Source organism: Pelodiscus sinensis, chromosome 22, assembly GCF_049634645.1.
Source record: "Pelodiscus sinensis isolate JC-2024 chromosome 22, ASM4963464v1, whole genome shotgun sequence".
Lineage (NCBI taxonomy): Eukaryota > Metazoa > Chordata > Testudines > Trionychidae > Pelodiscus > Pelodiscus sinensis.
In genome coordinates this window covers 9,737,157-9,755,527 of record NC_134732.1, presented here as the reverse complement: position 1 = coordinate 9,755,527, position 18,371 = coordinate 9,737,157, and the positions used below count along the sequence as shown (strand labels likewise).

Below are 18,371 nucleotides of genomic sequence, written 5' to 3'. Positions count from 1 at the left end.
CCCTCCCCTCATGCTGCTTGCCTCTGCAGGAACCAGCACATGGAGGATCACCAGCGTCACCCCTCCCCCCCAATTAAGACACAGCAAGGGGTGTGTATGCATGTAGTTGTTTGAATTAACCAATAAACCCAGGCTTATCGTTTATTCATTTAAACAACTGAAACACTAACTTCCCTACCCAGAGTTCCCTCCTGTACCCAAATTCCAACCCGGACTTTACTCCTCCAGCATTAATATCATGGAAAAGTGTGGTCCCTGACCGAATTCTTGGAGTGGCCCCCTATAGAAAATTATTGCCCACCCCTGCTCTAGGAACTTGAGGCTTGAATTACAAGCACAACCATATATATGAAGATACATTTCAAATTGTTATACTACCAAATTTGCTACATGGCACTGGATCTTCAGCTTTTAAATTCTGCAGACCACTTCATTAGAAAGTGCATCTGTTGGACTTTCTTGTATGCCCAGTCCCTCTACTATTTGATCAAAATACTTGTTCTGTAGATTATCAGGAAGGACTCTGTGGACTTGTGGTCCATGGATAATGGTTTGGGAACTACTGACGTGGTAGAATATCCTCCACTTGTGGTGGTGTTTTTTTAATGAGTAGAAACAGTTTAGGTTCAGTACAAGCACTTACATATGGAAGAGATTGTAACTGGCTTTTGACATCCTATTCTACGCAAAGACACGAGTGTTTCCTTCCAGTTATATTTTTAATATATACCTGTTCTACTGTTCATTACTTTGCGTATATGGGTAAAATGGAAATTGGTAGGAAATGGTCTGTACTGATGGCTTTTAGATACAGTACTTTCCATGTGGAAAATATTAGGATGAAAGAGTTAAACCTTTTCCCTTTCGTATCAGTTTTGAAGAGTATTGTTCAAAAACATTTTTATTAGATAATTTAATTCTGTTAGTTGCTTGCTTTAAATTTTCTGCTTACAGTGGAGGGAAAGAGAAGGCTTGGTATTTTGTGAGTGCTTTCCAAAATATTACTAGCGCTCTTTGTTGTATGGGAGGCTGCCCATAAAATCTATTACAATGATTTGGGAGTTGGTTTTAGATAATGATGCAAAATTAATATTCACATCTTGTAATTTTAGACTTATAGAACAACTGGCTCTGTCTTTGAAAAGTAAAGAAGCTATAATTCAGCACCTTGAAGAGGAAAAGTCTCAAAGTGAAACTTGTGATGGGAACTTACCAGCAGAAAAAATCAGAGAACTTACTGTTGCTTTGAGTAAAAAAGATTGTGAGATAGAGGTGAGGAAACTGACTTGATAACTTTAACATTACAAAGTTCAAATGATTTAGGATTTTAAAGATCTTAAGGATAACTATAACTAAGTGACTTAAGTTAACTTTTTAGTGGCCTTCTCAAATTCCTTTAGTTGGTCACCTCGTAGTTTTGGCAACCAGTATTGAGCACTACATTTCATCCTTCTCATTGTTTGGAGGTTTGGGTTTTCGTTTTTCTTGGTAATTTTATGTTTTCTACACAGTTCTGTAGCTCATAATGTGTCATCTCGTAATCAAAATCCACAAATAATTGGTTAGATTCTCTGAGCATGTTTACAGGCATGCCATTCTTATTAAGGCTTCTCCTTTAATAGAGTACTCTCCTCGTGTAACACAAAATAACTTATGAAAGTTAGTAATCTCTTCAACCTTCAGATTCTACTGAGGGAGCAATCTACCAATCACGTGTGTATTTTCCTCCCTTATGGAGAAAGTCAAATGCCATCTTGAGGTTGAAAAGCAGAAATGACTCTGAAGGCTAGTTTGATCTCTTCAGGGCTCTTTTCAAACCATGAATGAGGATGGTAAAATCCACATGATGATTAATGGAAGCAGTTAAGCTTCTAAGAAGTTTTATCCTTAGTAGATGTGGGTTTTTCTGCTTAGATAATATCTTGTGTTTTATATTGATTGGAGCATTACTTTTTCTTCCTTTTTGCCTAAATAAAAAAAACAGGAATGCTCTTCTGACTTAAAAGCTCAGAGGAGCTCTAGCTCTTTATACAAAATCATTGAAAGTATTGAAACCTTCAGAAAATCTATGTTGGGTTGATTTGATCAGGAATATAATTTTTGAGAAGTATCAAAATTAACATAGTTTTTTTTTAAACCATTTGTGGTAGGTGGGCCAAAATTAGTTCCTTTATTATTAGGTGATCTTGGTTATATTTACCTTAGAAATTGTGTACTTGTCTTGGGGTGTAATAGCGATGAGAGAGTTATGACTACTATTACTGGTCAATAAATAACCTTTACTTTGCTGTCTTTTTAAAAATGTGTCAAAGTATAAGTTGCTGTTGCTCATAAGTCTCTCACTTTTCTTAGGAAAATTACCAAAAGCCCCCAAACCTTCATTTAAAATAGAGGAGTTTTTAGTAAATCTACTTAAGCGTGCTGTCATAGATAACAAAAATGCATTTTTAAAGGGGCAGTTAACTTGTCAAACAGAGTTGTCATGTGTCATTAAGGAACATGGCTTTCTTTACCTTTCTATAGTGCAATTCTGTAGAAGGATCTCATTTGGAAGAGTAGTTTTCTATGAGTCTACAATATAATCTTGTCATAATGTTGGAATATTAATAACTATACATTTTATAAACTAATTTAGCTTGGCGACTGGTGTCTGCAAGGGGAGAGGTGGGGAAGCGCAGTGAGGGCTATGCAGAAGAACAGGAAGTGGGCATGAGGGAGTACCCCATTTAACAATCAAAATTTTGGCATGGACACAAAGGGCAGTGCCCTAGGTACAATCATGAGTCACCAATGTTTGGAGGCGCACTTCTCTTAACAAGGTCCAAAAGAAAATCTATATATGAAATACTGACTGTCTGATTTTTACTGATTAATAATGACTGGGTGACAACTATTGTGTTCTTATAGGCTGTTAAAATGGACCTCAGAAATGAGCGAAATTGTTTTGAAAAAAAAATTCAGGTATGTTTAAAAAAAAATTCTCTTTGACCATTTGTAATGTGTGTTAGGGTGTCTTTTTTGCTATGCTTTAGTAGATGTAAAGAGTTTGTAATTCAAATAGGATTAATAGAGAACCTCTGGCAAATTTATTTTGTTGTATTAGATGACAAAACAAAGGCTCAGTCTATTTCCAAACAGCAAGATAGAAAGGGGAATTCTTCAAATACTGAGATAGTATGTTTGTTACTCATGTCCACCCTGGTAGATCAGATTTCCTTCACTGTATTTGTCACAGAACTATAAGGAGACATTTTAGAGTTGGGACAGTATTCTGGTTTGACTAATGAGATATAAGAATTGCATGAGCTAGTGCATTTCATACATACTGTACATTTATGGTGTACTTTGGAGTGAACTTTTTAACAGTATAACTTTAACGTACTCTGTTTAGTCTCTTCAAGAAGAACTACAAGAGAGGGAGAATGAGCTCAGTGTCGAAAAGAAAAATGGTTTGAAAAGGGATAAAACAATTCAAGGTCTAACTCTTGCTTTAAAAACAAAGGAAAAAGAGGTATGTTGAATGTATGTTTCTGGTAATAAATATATAAATAATTTAGGAACTGATCCATCTTATGTTGCTATCTTTCAGTTAATTTGAGAAGGCCTTGGAGCAGGCTGGTAGTGTGAATCCCAACAGTTCTGTGAAAGAGACAGTATGTCATAGTTGCTGCTTAAAATCAGAGTATGATGACTAGAGTTTTGTTGTTTGGACCATGGGGAAAAAAGATATGTGGCTGAGCTGATACACTTGCTCTTAAGGATGGGAAGAGCGTAGGGATGTAAAATCCTGTTTTAATTATTAACAAGCATATTGTTTAATCAGTTAACTGATTAAAGGAGGGCTCCCTGTGAGGCTGGAGCAGCACCCTGCCCACAGCAAGTGGGGTGCTGCACCAACCTCACTGGTTAACCTTAATTGCCTTAATAGCCTTCACATCCCTAGAAGAGAGAGCTTCTGAACGAAATCTCAGTGAAGCAATTTTAGAACAGCCAGAAAGGCACAAGCTAGAATACCTTGTGTGGTGAGAATGAGCTTAATGACAAAAGCCTGGCTAGTAGGGGCCACCTTCAGATGAAGGTCAGATGTTTGTGGAACAGTGTGGACATACAAGTTACTGAACTTGTATAGGTATCGGACTGCTTTTTTGCATATAAAGTAGAGGTGGGCATTTTCAATGATTTATAATGTATTTTTTGTTTATCCTTCAGTGAATAAGTAAACAAGTTGATAATTTATTATTCAACTGTGCCCACTCAGAAAATAACTTTATTTTGATGCTGTTACTTTTGATGTTTGTGCTCATGCATCCACGAGTATTTCTTTTGTGTAAAGAATGAAGAACTTAATTCTGAAATTGAAAACCTAAATGTTTCATTGGTGAAGTCAAGAGAGGCCACTCACAAAGCTCAGATCCAGAAATTCAAGGTAAGAGACAAACAATTTCAACTGCCTTTCAGTATTTTCATGCAGAAGATGCAGGGAGTGCAGAAATGAAAACTAATTTAAAATGTTTAATTGTTCTTATTGTTAAGCAAATTGCCTAAAGTATTTCAGTTTAAATTATGGAACACTGAAAGTACAACTATCTGACTACTATATTTGTTCCTCGATTTTTTTCTTATTAGCAACTGTGAGAATGAATAATTAAAGAGAGTAACCTTAAATGTAAAATAAGAATACATTTTCATAAATTTCCAGTAAGCTTTCTTAGTACAGGAAGAAGACAATCACTAGCTTCGGTAAACTCCAGTGCTCAGTTGAAATATGTAATTTTGTAAGTGAGTGAAAATTTATTCCAAATGTTGACACTAATCTGGACTATGCCAGTGAAGATAGCATTTGAGTGGTTTCTTTCTTTCCTCTCAACTAGTGGTGCTGGATAACTTCTCATCCACCACAAAAGTCTGTCTTGATGGTTTATGAAAAGTTCTTTTGTTCTTTCTACTCACATGTAAGAGAGTACTGGGGAAGCTAGTGAAACATTTTGGGCTGCATTGCCATAAGTTTGGTGATGACATACAGCTGTCTCCTTTTTATTGGTAGACTAGGAGTGGGTGTGTAAGATTTGGTGTTTTTGTTTAATTTTGTTTTTTGTAATAGGTGTGAATTTTTTCAGATCAGCAGAAATTAATAACTTTCATGTGTGCAGAGGAGAAATGGACTGTATAGTAGTTAGTGCAATATATAAAAGCCTCATTTTATAAAACGAAGCCTTTGGTAAAGTGAGTATTTGACTTCAAAATAGTTCACAAAATCAAAAATCACATTTTACCTTTTTTGTTTGTGCATTGGTCTTAAATCCCAAAACTAATAAAACTCAAATTCCCAAAGTGAGTAATTAAAATAGCCCTGATTAAAAACAAAATTATGTTCCATCATGAAGTTTACTTCACTTGTTGATCTCTGTGGAAAGAGTCACAGGAGTGTTATGCATGCTAATGTGTGTGCATCAAAGCTACTGAGGTACAGCTACACAGCAAAGGCAAACCTACAGCTGGCTCATGCCAGTTGATTTTAGCACATGGGACTCAGGCTGCAGAGCTGTTTCATTACTGTGTAGACTTGCATGCTTATGCTGGAATCTGGGCTTTGGGACCCTCCAACACCATAGGGTGCTAGAACCTGGCCACCCTACCAAACCTAGAAGTCTACACAGCAATGAAACAGCTCTTCAACCCGAATCTCATGTTCCTGAGTCAAAAAGCAGAGACTAGCCTCTGGTTTTTCTTTGCTTTGTAGATATATCCTGAATAGCCTGAATCTTCATGATTGCTAGCATTTTTGCTTTGAATTGAATTTAAGTTGTTGCAATCTAATCAACTTAGAAATTAGTATTGCTTTATAAACTGATCTCAGACATGGAAAAAAAAGGTTACTATAAGAAAGCGACACACACAAATTGGTGCAAATATAAACTGTTCTCCCCAGATGTATTTCAAATAACTTTTGGCCTCTGCGTATGGCATGCATGTTGGAACACTTACAGTCTTATACCAGTAGAGTTCTATTTAGTGAAATACAGTTGGTCCATCCTATCTTTTATAACTTTTTGGTCTTGGGAAAGGTTAGTTTTTATAAAGTTGGAAACTAAACTCTCCTGGCTGCAGAACCACCATAGGATGGTGAGTGACAGAGCAAATATTTCCCATTATTATCCTGCCAGTTAGCTTCAACACTGGGCTGCAGGGACCCCTGCTTTGGATCAGTGAGGGAAATCAAGCTGCATGATTTCTGCTGTGACAGTCAACAAGGCAGCCAACTACAATGGTGTATATGATCTGAAGTGAACAGTGATTGCCTTCCAGTTCATATTCACAACATGGTTATGACTAGGTCTCAGACTGCATGTGAAAATTTTTATATACTGTTATTTCCAAAAGCCCCAGATGATTCTTATTTTCACTCTAGACTCCTTTGCAGTTCAACTTTTATTGTCTAAACCAAAGTTACCAAACTGCTTTTTATCCCAACTTTTATCTCATTTTAAGGCCTTTATTAAAATTATCCTAATTACCCAAAATAATGTTCCTATGCTGTTTGGATAATTGATATTGCACTGAATTTTGAAAGCAAATGAAATTATTCAAGGAAGAGAGGGGAAGAAAAACAGGAGCGTGGACTTCCAAGCTTCATACCGTATATATACTGCCTATAAATCCTGCTTTCTCTTCTAGGGTGCTGAGGATTATCAAGCTCTCTTGATGGAAAAAGAAACCCTTCTAGCAGAGCTGCGTTCAGAAAACCTTACAAAAGATACAGAGAACCGGAAACTACAAAGGAGGATTAAAAGGACTGATCAAGAACTAAATGATTTGAATTTAGAGAAGGAGAAAATGGAGAGGGAACTGGATGAAGCACAACTACAGAACAGTAGAGGCGACAAAACCATTAATGTTATTATCACATTTTTCTCTCTTATTTAAAGTTCTAAAATAGTGGATGAAGTGTAATTTAGTATGTCTTTTTTTCTAATTATTCATTTCTGCAATCAAAATTTCATTTAATCTTTTTGTAAGTTAAATGCAAGTGTCCAAGGTCAGTCTTCAAAAGGACATGGCTGAGAAGATGAAGTCTGTCTTTAAGTTCTGACTGGGGCATGTTCTTTGGATCTGATTTTTATTTATTCATTTTAATTAAAATCTCTCACATTGAGCCCTATATCAGTAAATAAGTGGTAAATCAAAGTTAATTTGTTAGCTGGTCTCGATCTTCCTGGAGGTAGAATCTCTAACTTCTAATTTTTGATAATCCTATTGTATCTGTGAGGCTATATATTTTATAAATATCTTATTACACTACTCTTATATTCTTCTCAGCATTGATATAGTATGTTAGCAAAGTATTTAAGGATTACAACCTTGAGCTGCATTCTTGCTTGCTATCACCATGACATCTTGTTCTCTGTAAATTCTGTATATTTTAATTTCTGTTTTCTTTGTAAAAAATCTTTATGAAAAACGGTTTGGATTGGCTGCACTCAATCCAAAACAATCTTTAAGTGCTGTGTCTGTTAATTTCTCTGCAGCTCCCTACTTTGGGACCTTTCAATTTGTTTTCTTGTCTAGACTAGCACACTCCATTTCAGCAAGCAACGCTCCTGCAGCAATGTGAAAGAGTAGGTTTCCCTCTTTTTCCTTATTTTGAGTAAAAGTTGTGCTTCATGCTGAATGCCTATCTTAAAGCACAACTTTGTGCACTGAAGTGTCTTTTCATATGGATTTGAATTTGTCTCATCTGCTATAATGGCTGGTTCTTTTGTTCTGGGAGCAGCATAAACAAAGGGAATGAGCTTTCTTGATTGGGAATGGTCAACTAATAAAATCTCTATTGATGCATTTAAGCCAAGGCCTGACTGTGAGCCACGCTGAAATGCACAAGAGAGAGAATTAGCTTACATCTGTAGAGGAAAAGAGATAGCATAGACTGAACTGTGTTTATTATTAAAGAATGCATAGGTACAGGCTAGTTATATGAAGGTGTCAGCGAGATTATGCTCTGTTATAATAGCTTCTGCCACTGGTAAATGCTCTCTGTAAACATTGTGTGCCAATGAAAGACTTTTCAGTATTCCAGTGATGTGAAATTTGCGGTAGATGTGTTGTAATATTACCTGAATCCAGTAGAGGGGTCTCTTTCCCTGTAAACATCTAAATCCAGTAGAGGGGTCTATTTCTCTGTAAACATATTTCTTTTTCCTCTACAAGATCAGTGTATTTTAGTTATAGCTTTGTTTGCTCTCAAATGTGGTTCACTTGCCATCACAGAATCTTTGTCCCTTGAAATTTCTTCTGTGTATTGAGATTAGAAAAAAAGAGAATGGATGGTTCCTGTCATTACAACAGCCATAAAAAGCATATTTTATTGATTTAAAGTACTTTATCTTCAACTGTCTTCGCTATACAGAATCTCCATTTTCTCTTAAGGGAGCTAGAATATAAATGTGTACAGGAAAGACAGGTTTGAGGTTACGTCCCTTGGAGAAGTCTGTTTGATTCAATTATGGCCAAGTTTTTCACATAGGTGATTAAGTTCCTTGGGGAAAAGTATCCCTACCAAAAGATGAGCAGCCCTACAAATTACATTCCTGAGCTACTCCTACTGTTATGTACTTTCAGCTCAAAAACAAAAGCCAAGATTGTGCAAGTATATTTTGTGTATAATATTGCCTGTGAATTGCTGAGTAGTAGTTATGTGGGAGTAAAATGTGTGACATAATGCCTCGCTCTTCAAGATACAGAAAATCGCTCTAGTGATCAGATGCAAGCATTTTGTGCGAGCAGCCTTAAATAAAGCTGTTCTATTAATTTCACATGGACTGTTGTACTATTAAGTCGACTTCTATAGGACAGGTTGATTTTTTTTTTGTTAGTATCCCCATTTAGGATGTTACAGACTAGTTGACTATCTGATAAGCATTTCTCTGAAAGAGAGGCAGCGAAAGGGGTAATTTAAAGTGGCAGCACCCCACAGCTGAGCTGGAGATCAGCTGTGCGCCGCTGACGTTTTGAAACCCCAAGCTGGCATTTCAACAGGGCAGCCGCTGCACAGCTGAGCCTCTGCCCCTTTAAAATGCCAAAGCGCTGTGGAGCCTGGGGTCAGCTGGGGACTGTTCTGTGATCCGAGCGGCATTTTCCTAGAACCCAGGGTCAACTGGGGTGTCTTCAGCTGATCCCGGGTTCTGCTGAAGTGCCACCCTGAACCGGGGTCAGCTGGGGAGTTCCCTGCTGACCCCAGACTCTGTGGCTTTGAAATGCACAAGAGCCCCTACTGGGGACTCTTGTACATTTCAAAGCAGGCATCCGCGTGCAGCCCAGAATCAGCGGGACTTCTCGCTGGCCCTGGATTGTATGCTGAGTCCACATTCCTCCTTTGTTATGTACAAGAAATTCCACTGACTCCTTGACTAGTCAATTAACCGCATTTTAACATCCCTAATCCCCATCCAAATTTATAGTTAGATGCCATTTAATCTCTTTCCTGGTTTTGTTTTGAACATTTTTAATGACTTTTCACACAGAAGAATCCTAATGATATAGTTCTACGAATAACAATATCAAAAGAAGCTAGTGGGATTCTGTGTAAAAGAGAAGCCCATGACAAGTGCCTTCATCCAAGTTTGACCATTCTGTATTGGCAAGGTGAAAAGAAATGCTTTGGCAGACTCTGGGGTAGGCTTGTGCATTGGGAAAAGTGGGGGGGAAAATCAGTTAAGTTTAGTATGTGAAAGACTCTTGTGATCTGTTCATTCAAATTATCAACATGAATCAGTAAGATATTCCTCATAAGTAGGAATAGGGACTCATCAAAATGGTTACTGTATCCTACTTGCACCTCTTTGTTCACTGAATTTTTAGCTAATTAAAAACAAAACAGTAATATAAAACAACAGAAGATTACACCAGTCTGGTCCTATACATTAGCTGGCACTTAATTATCTGTTGTTTGTCTTTAAGAGGGAGCTGTCTTAAGACAAAGCTTTATCTCAGCATTCCGTTCTGCATAGTTTGGCTGCTAAAACAACCAACTATTGAGATATAGATTGTTAAACAAAGTGCTTCTTCTAGCATGATCAGGAATAAAGATCAACAGTTTGTAAATATGTACATCTATTGTCTGTGTGTGTACACAACATGGTCTTAATATTAGGTGCTTCAGGGGGTAGCCGAGTTAGTCTGTTAGGGTACGTCTGCACTAGCCCCCTAGTTTGAACTAGGGAGGCTAATGAGGGAGACTGAAATTGCTAATGAAGCGCAGGATTTAAATATCCTGCGCTTGATTAGCATAATCCCGGCCGGTCGTCATTTTGAAAACTGACTAGCCCGAAGCAACTGCCCGCATCTACACGCGGCAGAGAAGCGGGATTCCGAGATAAACCCTTTAGTTCGAATTATTCCACGAGGAGTAACAGTTAATTCGAACTGAGGGGTTTATCTCGGAATAACGCTTCTCTGCCGCGTGTAGATGCGGGCAGTTACTTCGGGCTAGTCAGTTTCCAAAATGGCAACCAGCTGGGATTATGCTAATCAAATGCGAGATATTTAAATCCCGAGCTTCATTAGCAATTTCGGTCGCCCTCATTAGCCTCCCTAGTTCGAACTAGGGGGCTAGTGTAGACAAACCGTTGCAGAAAAAAACAGCAAGCAAATGGTCTGGTAGCACTTTATAGACTTAACAAAACATGTAGATGGTGGTATGAGCTTTCGTGGGCACAGCCCACTTCTTCAGATGACTGGAGTTAACTCTGGTCATCTGAAGAAGTGGGCTGTGCCTACGAAAGCTCATGATACCATCTACATGTTTTGTTAGTCTATAAAGTGCTACCAGACCATTTGCTTGCTGTTTTTTTAATATTGGGTAAAACTCAAAATCCAAGAATTGGTTCCAGCCCTGAATGTGAAATATCTTAAATAGCTGTTCTCTCCAGGCCTAAATACAGGCAATTAAGGTATATTTCTCAGTTGTATTCATATTTGATCAGTTGGTTGAGAAGTGTACAGTAACTCATTAGTCAGTATTTACCACCTGCTCGTCTCTTGAAATTAAACTGAAGGAGAGAGTTGGAAGCTTCAAGCCTTAATTATTCACCAACAGGTTTTCCAACCAATGAAGAGGGGAAGTACTTATTCCTGTTCCTCCAACATTAGTTAGTGTTTCAAATTCATTTTTTCTAAGTTCAGCTATCATTAATCATAGGAAAAAAATCCTTTGAGACAAAGGTTACCAGAAAGCATTTTAAAGGACTGTAGCTACCATATATTATCCTTGTAACTCAATGTATGGAAACTAATAGACTTTCTTTTATTCTAGCCACTTCAAGTGGTCAGTGAATTCAAGCAAACTGGTATAGTGATGGATAGTTTGTTATAGAATCCTAGCCTATGCAAAGAAAATAATTTTCTGTTCAGGCCAGGGCTTAGCCTAGCAGGATTTGGAAATATCATGAGCTGTGACACAAGAAATCCTTTACATTCTCTGTTTAGGAACCACTATACATTGTTCATTCAAAAAATTCCCCCCCTTTAAACATAGTTTTAATTAAGGGAGGAAACTACTGCTTTTTACATCCTCTAAGAAGGATGTAAAAAACAACCTCTTTTCTATTCATGCCTACTAACAACTTCTCTCCTTAAAGCTGTCTCTGACTTCTCTTTATCAAAGCTAATAAATTCTAGGCTCTATTGGAGTTTGAGGAGTGCATTAGGTTACAAGTGTTTAATTTTCAAGTGATAGCCACTTATAGTGAAAATGTATTTTCTTAGTCCCAAATGTAGTAGGGAAATGGAAAAATAACTATCAGATCTATGGAATGCATCTCTAAAATAATAGCTCTCCAGTGCGACCTCAAATGCTAATTTACATCTTGCATGTCCCAAATGAGGAAATCCATATCTTGGAGCCAAAGGCAACTACATCCACAAGATTTCATATTTATTTCAAAAAGCTCATTCTATCCCTATGCTGGAAGTTGTATCAATGACCAGAAACTTGCTGAAAAATAGCATTTGAGGACTAGTGTATGTATGAGAACATTGCCGGTAGTGCCTTCAGCAAATACAAAGTTTGAGCCTGATCCTGCAATCCTCACTTAGGGTGCATCAACACAGCACCCTTATCTCAAAATACACACTAATTGCATAGTTTATTTTGAGGTAATTTTGAAATAAGTCACTATTCCGAAATGTCCCTGACCCCTCATGCAATGAGGGGCTTGCAATTTCAATATAAGGGGCTTGCATTTAAGACGCGGAATAGCTATCCCGAATTAGCTCTGCAGTGTAGATGTAGCCTTAGATAGTCCCTCCTCTAAGCAACTAATCCCCCTGATCTGAGCTGTACTCCTTGCATTTGTTAATTTGGAGTTTTGGGACCTGATCTTGCTTAGTCTTTCCAACTTAGATCATAGGATCTTATTTTGAGAAATGAAAGTAGCTGTTAGTGATTTTTTTTTAAGTGAGTGCCAAGTGCCAATGTGAAGCTCAAGAAAGTAAAGCAAAAGGTAGTGTAAATAATTGGTATTTAATATACAAAATACATAAAATGTAAAACACCAAAGCAGGTAAAATAGTAGGGGTCTGATGTGAACTTGCATAAATTAAGGTAATTAAGTCAAGGAAAAATCACACAACTCTTAATAAACATAACATTAAAGTATCACCTCTGTTATTTCTCTAAACTTAGATAAATAGGTAGTACTTGTGATGTTAGAGCATGTGCTGTTTATTTAGAGCATGTATTTAAAGTAATGCAATCTAGTGCATATTTAAAAATTATTTTTAAGCAATTTTTGACAACTGCTCTTTTGTTGGCAGGTATCTTGTTGCATGCTGTTATGTAGTCCTTGTACTGAGCATTTTAGCTCTCTGCTGTAAAATAAGAGTTGTCAAACAAAACCCATATAGGCACAAGCTGCTTCTCTTCCCTTCTTAGTCTTGACATTTCTAGCAAAATCACTATAAACAGATAATTTTATTTGGAAGTAATTAATGACTGATCAGGGAAGTAGGATGAGGGTAAGAGAAAGACTATAGCCAGGTCTACACTGAGGGAGAAATTTGACTTAAGATATGCAATTTCAGGTACAAGAATAGCGTAGCTTGGAGTCGACCCACCATAAGTTGAATTTCTGCAGTGTCCCCATTGTGGGAGGTCGACAGCAGAAACTCTCCCTTACTCCTTGCAACCCCATGGAGTACTGAGGTCAAGGGGGGTACTGTCAGTGGTTGATTTAGCAGGTCCTTACTAGACCTGCTAAAATGAATCCCAGAAGGTCGATCTCCGGGTCAATATAGACAAGGCCTATTAGAAACCAAATGGCCATTATGTTTTGTTCCCTTGTCTTATGCCACCTCTTTCCTCCATCCTGTGACTGAAATCTGTTTAGTAATGAGATATACTGTGCTGGAGCTTGATTCTGCAAGCCCTCCCATATATAAGCCCTTCCATTGTCTTCAGGATTGATCACTTTAGCAGTCAAACATTAGGAAGTAGAATTAGAGCATTGCTGAAATACACTTTGCCCAAAGACTTTTGTTGGGGATGCATCTTCTTGACTCCACATGTAGCCTTACCTCTTGATGAAGGATTTAAAACAAACAAGGGAATGATTGATGACTCTTGTCTCATTAACAAAATAAGGGAGTATTATTATTTGTATTACAGTAGTACCTAAAGGCAGCAACTGATATCTTGTTCTTCTTATCCTTGGTACTGTATGTGGATGCAATAAGAGACAGTCCTCACCCTGAAGATCTTATGGTATGTCTACACTAGCCCCCTAGTTTGAAGTAGGGAGGCAAATGAAGCATACCGAAGTTGCAAATCAAGCCCGGGATTTAAATATCCCGCGCTTGATTTGCATGATCCCGGCCGGTCGCCATTTTAGAAATTCATTAGCCTGGAGTAACTGCCCACGTCTACATGCAACAGTGAAACGGGAGTCCAATTTAAACCCCCTAATTTGAATTAGCTGGTAAACCTCATTGCAGGAGGAATACCAGCTAATTCGAGTGAGGATGTTAAATGGACTCCCGTTTCACTGCCGCGTGGAGACGCGGGCAGTTACTCCGGGCTAGTGAATTTCTAAAATGGCGACCGGCCGGGAACATGCAAATGCAAGCGCGGGATATTTAAATCTCGGGCTTGATTTACAACTTCAGTATGCTTCATTTGCCTTCCTACTTCGAAGTAGGGGCTAGTGTAGACATACCCTTACAGTTTAAATAAACAAGATAGGCATTTTACTGATGGGGAGCTGAGGTGCAGAGATATTAAGCAATTGAGGGTTACAAAGGAAACATTTTTGGAGTCCAAGTCAGTGCTTTAGTCACAAGGCTAACTTTTCTTCTCAGGTTGGTAGCCTAAAGCTCGTGTTATCAGGGAAGGGAAATGTTTTAACGCTTCTACCTTTTGATTAATTCAAAAGTGACTAGTAAACACAATCTTAGTGCAAAGATTTCCATGGTGTGAATGGAAAAAGGGAAAGATGACAAACTGTATTGCCACTAAGCTATTTTTTATTTCTGGCAAAAGTGTAAAATTGCTTTGATTTATGAAATGAGTGTTCCTGCTTTTCCGGAAATTCAAGCGGGCAGTGTAGACAGCTGGCAAGTTTTTCCGGAAAAGCAGCTGATTTTCCGGAATAAATTGCCAGTGTAGACACCGCCAATATGTGTGTGGGTGCATGTGAGATTTTCTACTGCCTTTGAGTCCAGTCATTCTGAAGAAAAGGCATTAAGACAGTAATAGCATAGATAAATACAAGACAATATTGATACTTCACACTTAAATTTGTATTGCTTAAACTTTATTCTTAAGATGCTAAAAGGAAGACAATGACTTACATATATTCTTTAGACCATTCAGTGATAGTTGTAATTTAAAGGAATGGAAAGTTAAACTAATAACATGGGTTGTCACTCACATTTTTTGTAAAGCTTATTTGCTAAATATTCAGTTTCACCTTTTTGTAGGATCTTAGAAATCAGCTAGAGAAATTACATGGTGAAATGATTGAGAAAGAAAAAGCAGTGGAACATCATTACAATATTCTTTTGAGTGAAAGCAATCAGAAGTTGCAAAGTCAAGAACTAGTTATCAAGCAACTAACAGACAGTGTCTGTCAAAAGGATCTATTGCTTCAGGTAGGTAGACTTAATCTGAAATGAAAAATGAACACTTTTGTATGATTTTTTTTTTGAATGAGCAGTGATTACAAAATCCCATTTCTGTTTCCAGTTACTGTTGATTTTCATGATAATCCTCTACCTTTTTTATAATTTTGTATTTGCACAATGGATACCTAGCTGTGTGGCTTTCAACAGAAGTTCCCAAGGGTTTATGAAATTTGGGGTGGAGGAGGGAGGAAGTGTTGCCAGTGTTCTTATGGCAAAACTGCTGTTGTTATGAGATACTTTAAAAGCTCCCAGTGCATCCAGGTTATTCAGAGAAATGTAGGGCTGGAGGGGATCTCAAGAGGTTACCACATTCATCCTCTCACATGAAGGTAGACTGAAGTATACCCAGACCATCCTTGACACGTGTTTCTCTAACCTCATCTTAAAGACCTCCCTTGGTGATCTGTTTCAATTTGTTCCCCAGAAACTGGGAGTTAAGGAATGGGTGTTGATATTGAACTGCGCTCTCATCTTTATAAGGAAGTCCCTTCAAAACAGGCTAAGGTACATTGAGGGGCAACTCTGCAAATGCATATAGTGTTCCTGCTTAAACTTGTTTTGTGGAGAAAAAATGCTCTCTAACATTATCCTGGGTGCCCTTAATTACTGCTGAAGTCAGTAGGAGTTGAGGGTGTTTGAACCTTGCAGGACTAAGCCCAAACTGAGTACCATCCTTTCATGTGCATGCTACCTTTTTCCAATTACGAGCTTAAATTGGATTTTTTCCCACCAAACAATAAAGAACATACCTGAAATAAGTTACTTTTGAAGTTTGCATTATTACACATTTTTTACAATAGTAATACTAAGCTTTGTATGATTTTCATTACACACACTTTTTTTTTGCTAGAAACTTGAAGTAACAATTAAAGAAAAGGATGTAGAACTTGAAGAACTTTTTAATAAGTGTAAAAACCTTTTAAAAGCTAAAGAAGATCTTGAGTTGAAGAATGAAGGCCTAATAAAGGAAAAAAGTGTGTCCGAATCTCAACTGTCAATCATCAAGATAGTCAAAGAGTTGGAGGTAAGTTTCACTCAGCCTTGGCCTCTACAGATAAATACAAACGTTGAGCCTGATCTGCCCCCTGTTAATATCAGTGGAGATTTTCCCATTGATTTCAAAGAGGTAGGATCAGGTAAACTGTAGTTAACCTGTGGCAGTGTTTCTGAATCTTTTCATGTTGCCAGTTCCTTATTTTGGAATGTGAAGAAGAACAAGACCCCTTTTATAGATTGAGTGAAAAGTGTATCTTTGATAACAGTGTCTATACTTTGTGTTTCAAAAGGCTGTTTGCAGTATTTTTTTGTGGCCATATCAATCCCATGTTTTTTTAGAAAGACAAAGCTGACAGGAAAAATACATGACCTTGAAGAATAAGGGAGTGGGGGGAGTGAGGTTTTTCTTTGTATTGAAATGTAATACAGTTTTCAGTACCTTGTGATCTCCTAATTACTTTTAGTGACCTCTTGAGGGTTGTGATCCATAAACTGATAAACACTGATATAGGGTAATAGAATTTTAATGATAATTTAGGGTAAACCAGGATTAGCCCATTAAAATTAACTCAGATCAGGATTATTATAATTTGTGCAATGGGTAAAACTTTTTTGTGGGATGAGAAAAGAAACCAGCACTGGATTAATCATTTTATCCTGTATTTTCTCTAGTAGTTGACTTAAGAGTCTTTAAATTGTATAAAAAACAACAAATGGTCTAGCAGCACCTTAAAGACTAACCAAACATGCAGATGGTATCATGAGTTTCGTGGGTGCAACCCACTTCTTCAGATGAAACAAAATTGTATGTTACTTTTATTGTTTATGTAGCACCCATAAATATATTCTGCACTGAATCCAGTGAATTATGTGAAAATATACAAGTCTATGCCCCAAACCATTTAAAATCTGAAGGCACAAGCAGGCATAAGATTGTATAATATATTTCACAGAACATTTAGGTTTTTGCCCATATAACTGAAGGAGGAGGAGGGACATTGGTGTACTTCAAGCAGGGAAGAGGAAAATATGTACAAAGTTGAGTGAGCAAAGGAGACAAAAGGAGCAGTCAAGTAAGAACTTTGAGTTTACAGTTGGGGTCAGGAGATATAGGTGGAAATGAAGATAGATTTAAGGAACGCATACTGCCATAAACTAAAAGAATAGGATAAACTAGTACAGAGATTACAGAAGTGGGGGCACATGATGAGAATTGCAGAATGGGTAGATAACATGGCTATCCTTTTCATTTGAGAATATAAATAGAGTTATGGTGGCCTATACAGGCAGTCCCCGAGTTACACGGATATGACTTATGTTGGATCCGCAGTTACGAATGGGGTTTTTCTCGCCCCGGAGGACGGGAGCGGCGGGACGCCCAGATGTGCCGCGGTCCCGCCGCCTGTGTCCTACGGGGCGAGAAAAGCTGCTCCGTGTCTCCCTGGTCTGCTGGGGGGGGAATCCCCCCCCCCCCCCAGCAGACCAGGAAGCCGCGGAGCACGCGGGCAGCGGGACAGCCCAGACGCGCTGCGGCTGTCCCGCTGCCGGCGTCCTCCGAGGCTTTGCTCCCCGTCTCCCTGGTCTGCTGGGAGGAGGACCCGGGTGGCGGGACCGCGGTGCGTCTCGGTCCTCCACCTACGTCTCCCTGGTCTGCTGTGGCGGGGGGGGAAGGTGCAGCTAATGCCCCCCCCCCCCCCCCCCCCCAGCAGACCAGGCTTTTCTCCGGTCGCCTGTGGTAGAGCAGCTGGGGTGCTGCCGGTTGGTCCCGCAGCGCCGCTCTGGGCGCTACTGGACCAACACGGCAGCACCCCAGCTGCTCTGCCCGAGGCGTCCTGATTCAGCCGCTGCTGGTCAGTTTCAGCAGCGGCTGAATCAGGACGTCTGGGGCAGAGCAGCTTGGGTGCTGCTGGGTCGGTCCAGTAGCGCCGAGGAGCAGCGCTACTGGAACAACCCAGCAGCACCCCAGCTGCTCTGGCCCAGGCGTCCCCAAGTCAGCCGCTGCTGAAACTGACCAGCGCTGACTACAGGAAGCCCGAGTCAGAGTTGCTCTGCCCCGGGCTTCCTGGAATCAGCCGCTGATCAGTTTCAGCAGCAGCTGACTTGGGGACGCTTGGGGTTCTTAAGTTGAATCTGTATGTAAGTCGGAACTGGCGTTCAGATTCAGCCTGTTGAAACTGATCAGCGGCTGATTCCAGGAAGCC

The 18,371-nt window shown here is 38.9% G+C and overlaps 1 protein-coding gene across 6 annotated transcripts in view; it reads left to right on the top strand.

The window, feature by feature from the left end:
- Positions 1–18,371, top strand: part of CDK5RAP2 (CDK5 regulatory subunit associated protein 2) — a 170,825-nt gene that overhangs the window by 34,190 nt on the left and 118,264 nt on the right. For all 6 annotated transcript variants that reach the window (XM_006129080.4, XM_075905145.1, XM_075905146.1 and 3 more), the window contains 7 exons: positions 1,113–1,272; positions 2,908–2,961; positions 3,392–3,511; positions 4,334–4,426; positions 6,676–6,894; positions 14,971–15,141; positions 16,025–16,198. In XM_006129080.4, coding sequence (XP_006129142.1) covers positions 1,113–1,272; positions 2,908–2,961; positions 3,392–3,511; positions 4,334–4,426; positions 6,676–6,894; positions 14,971–15,141; positions 16,025–16,198 — 991 coding nt within the window. The remainder of the gene's footprint in view (positions 1–1,112; positions 1,273–2,907; positions 2,962–3,391; positions 3,512–4,333; positions 4,427–6,675; positions 6,895–14,970; positions 15,142–16,024; positions 16,199–18,371) is intronic.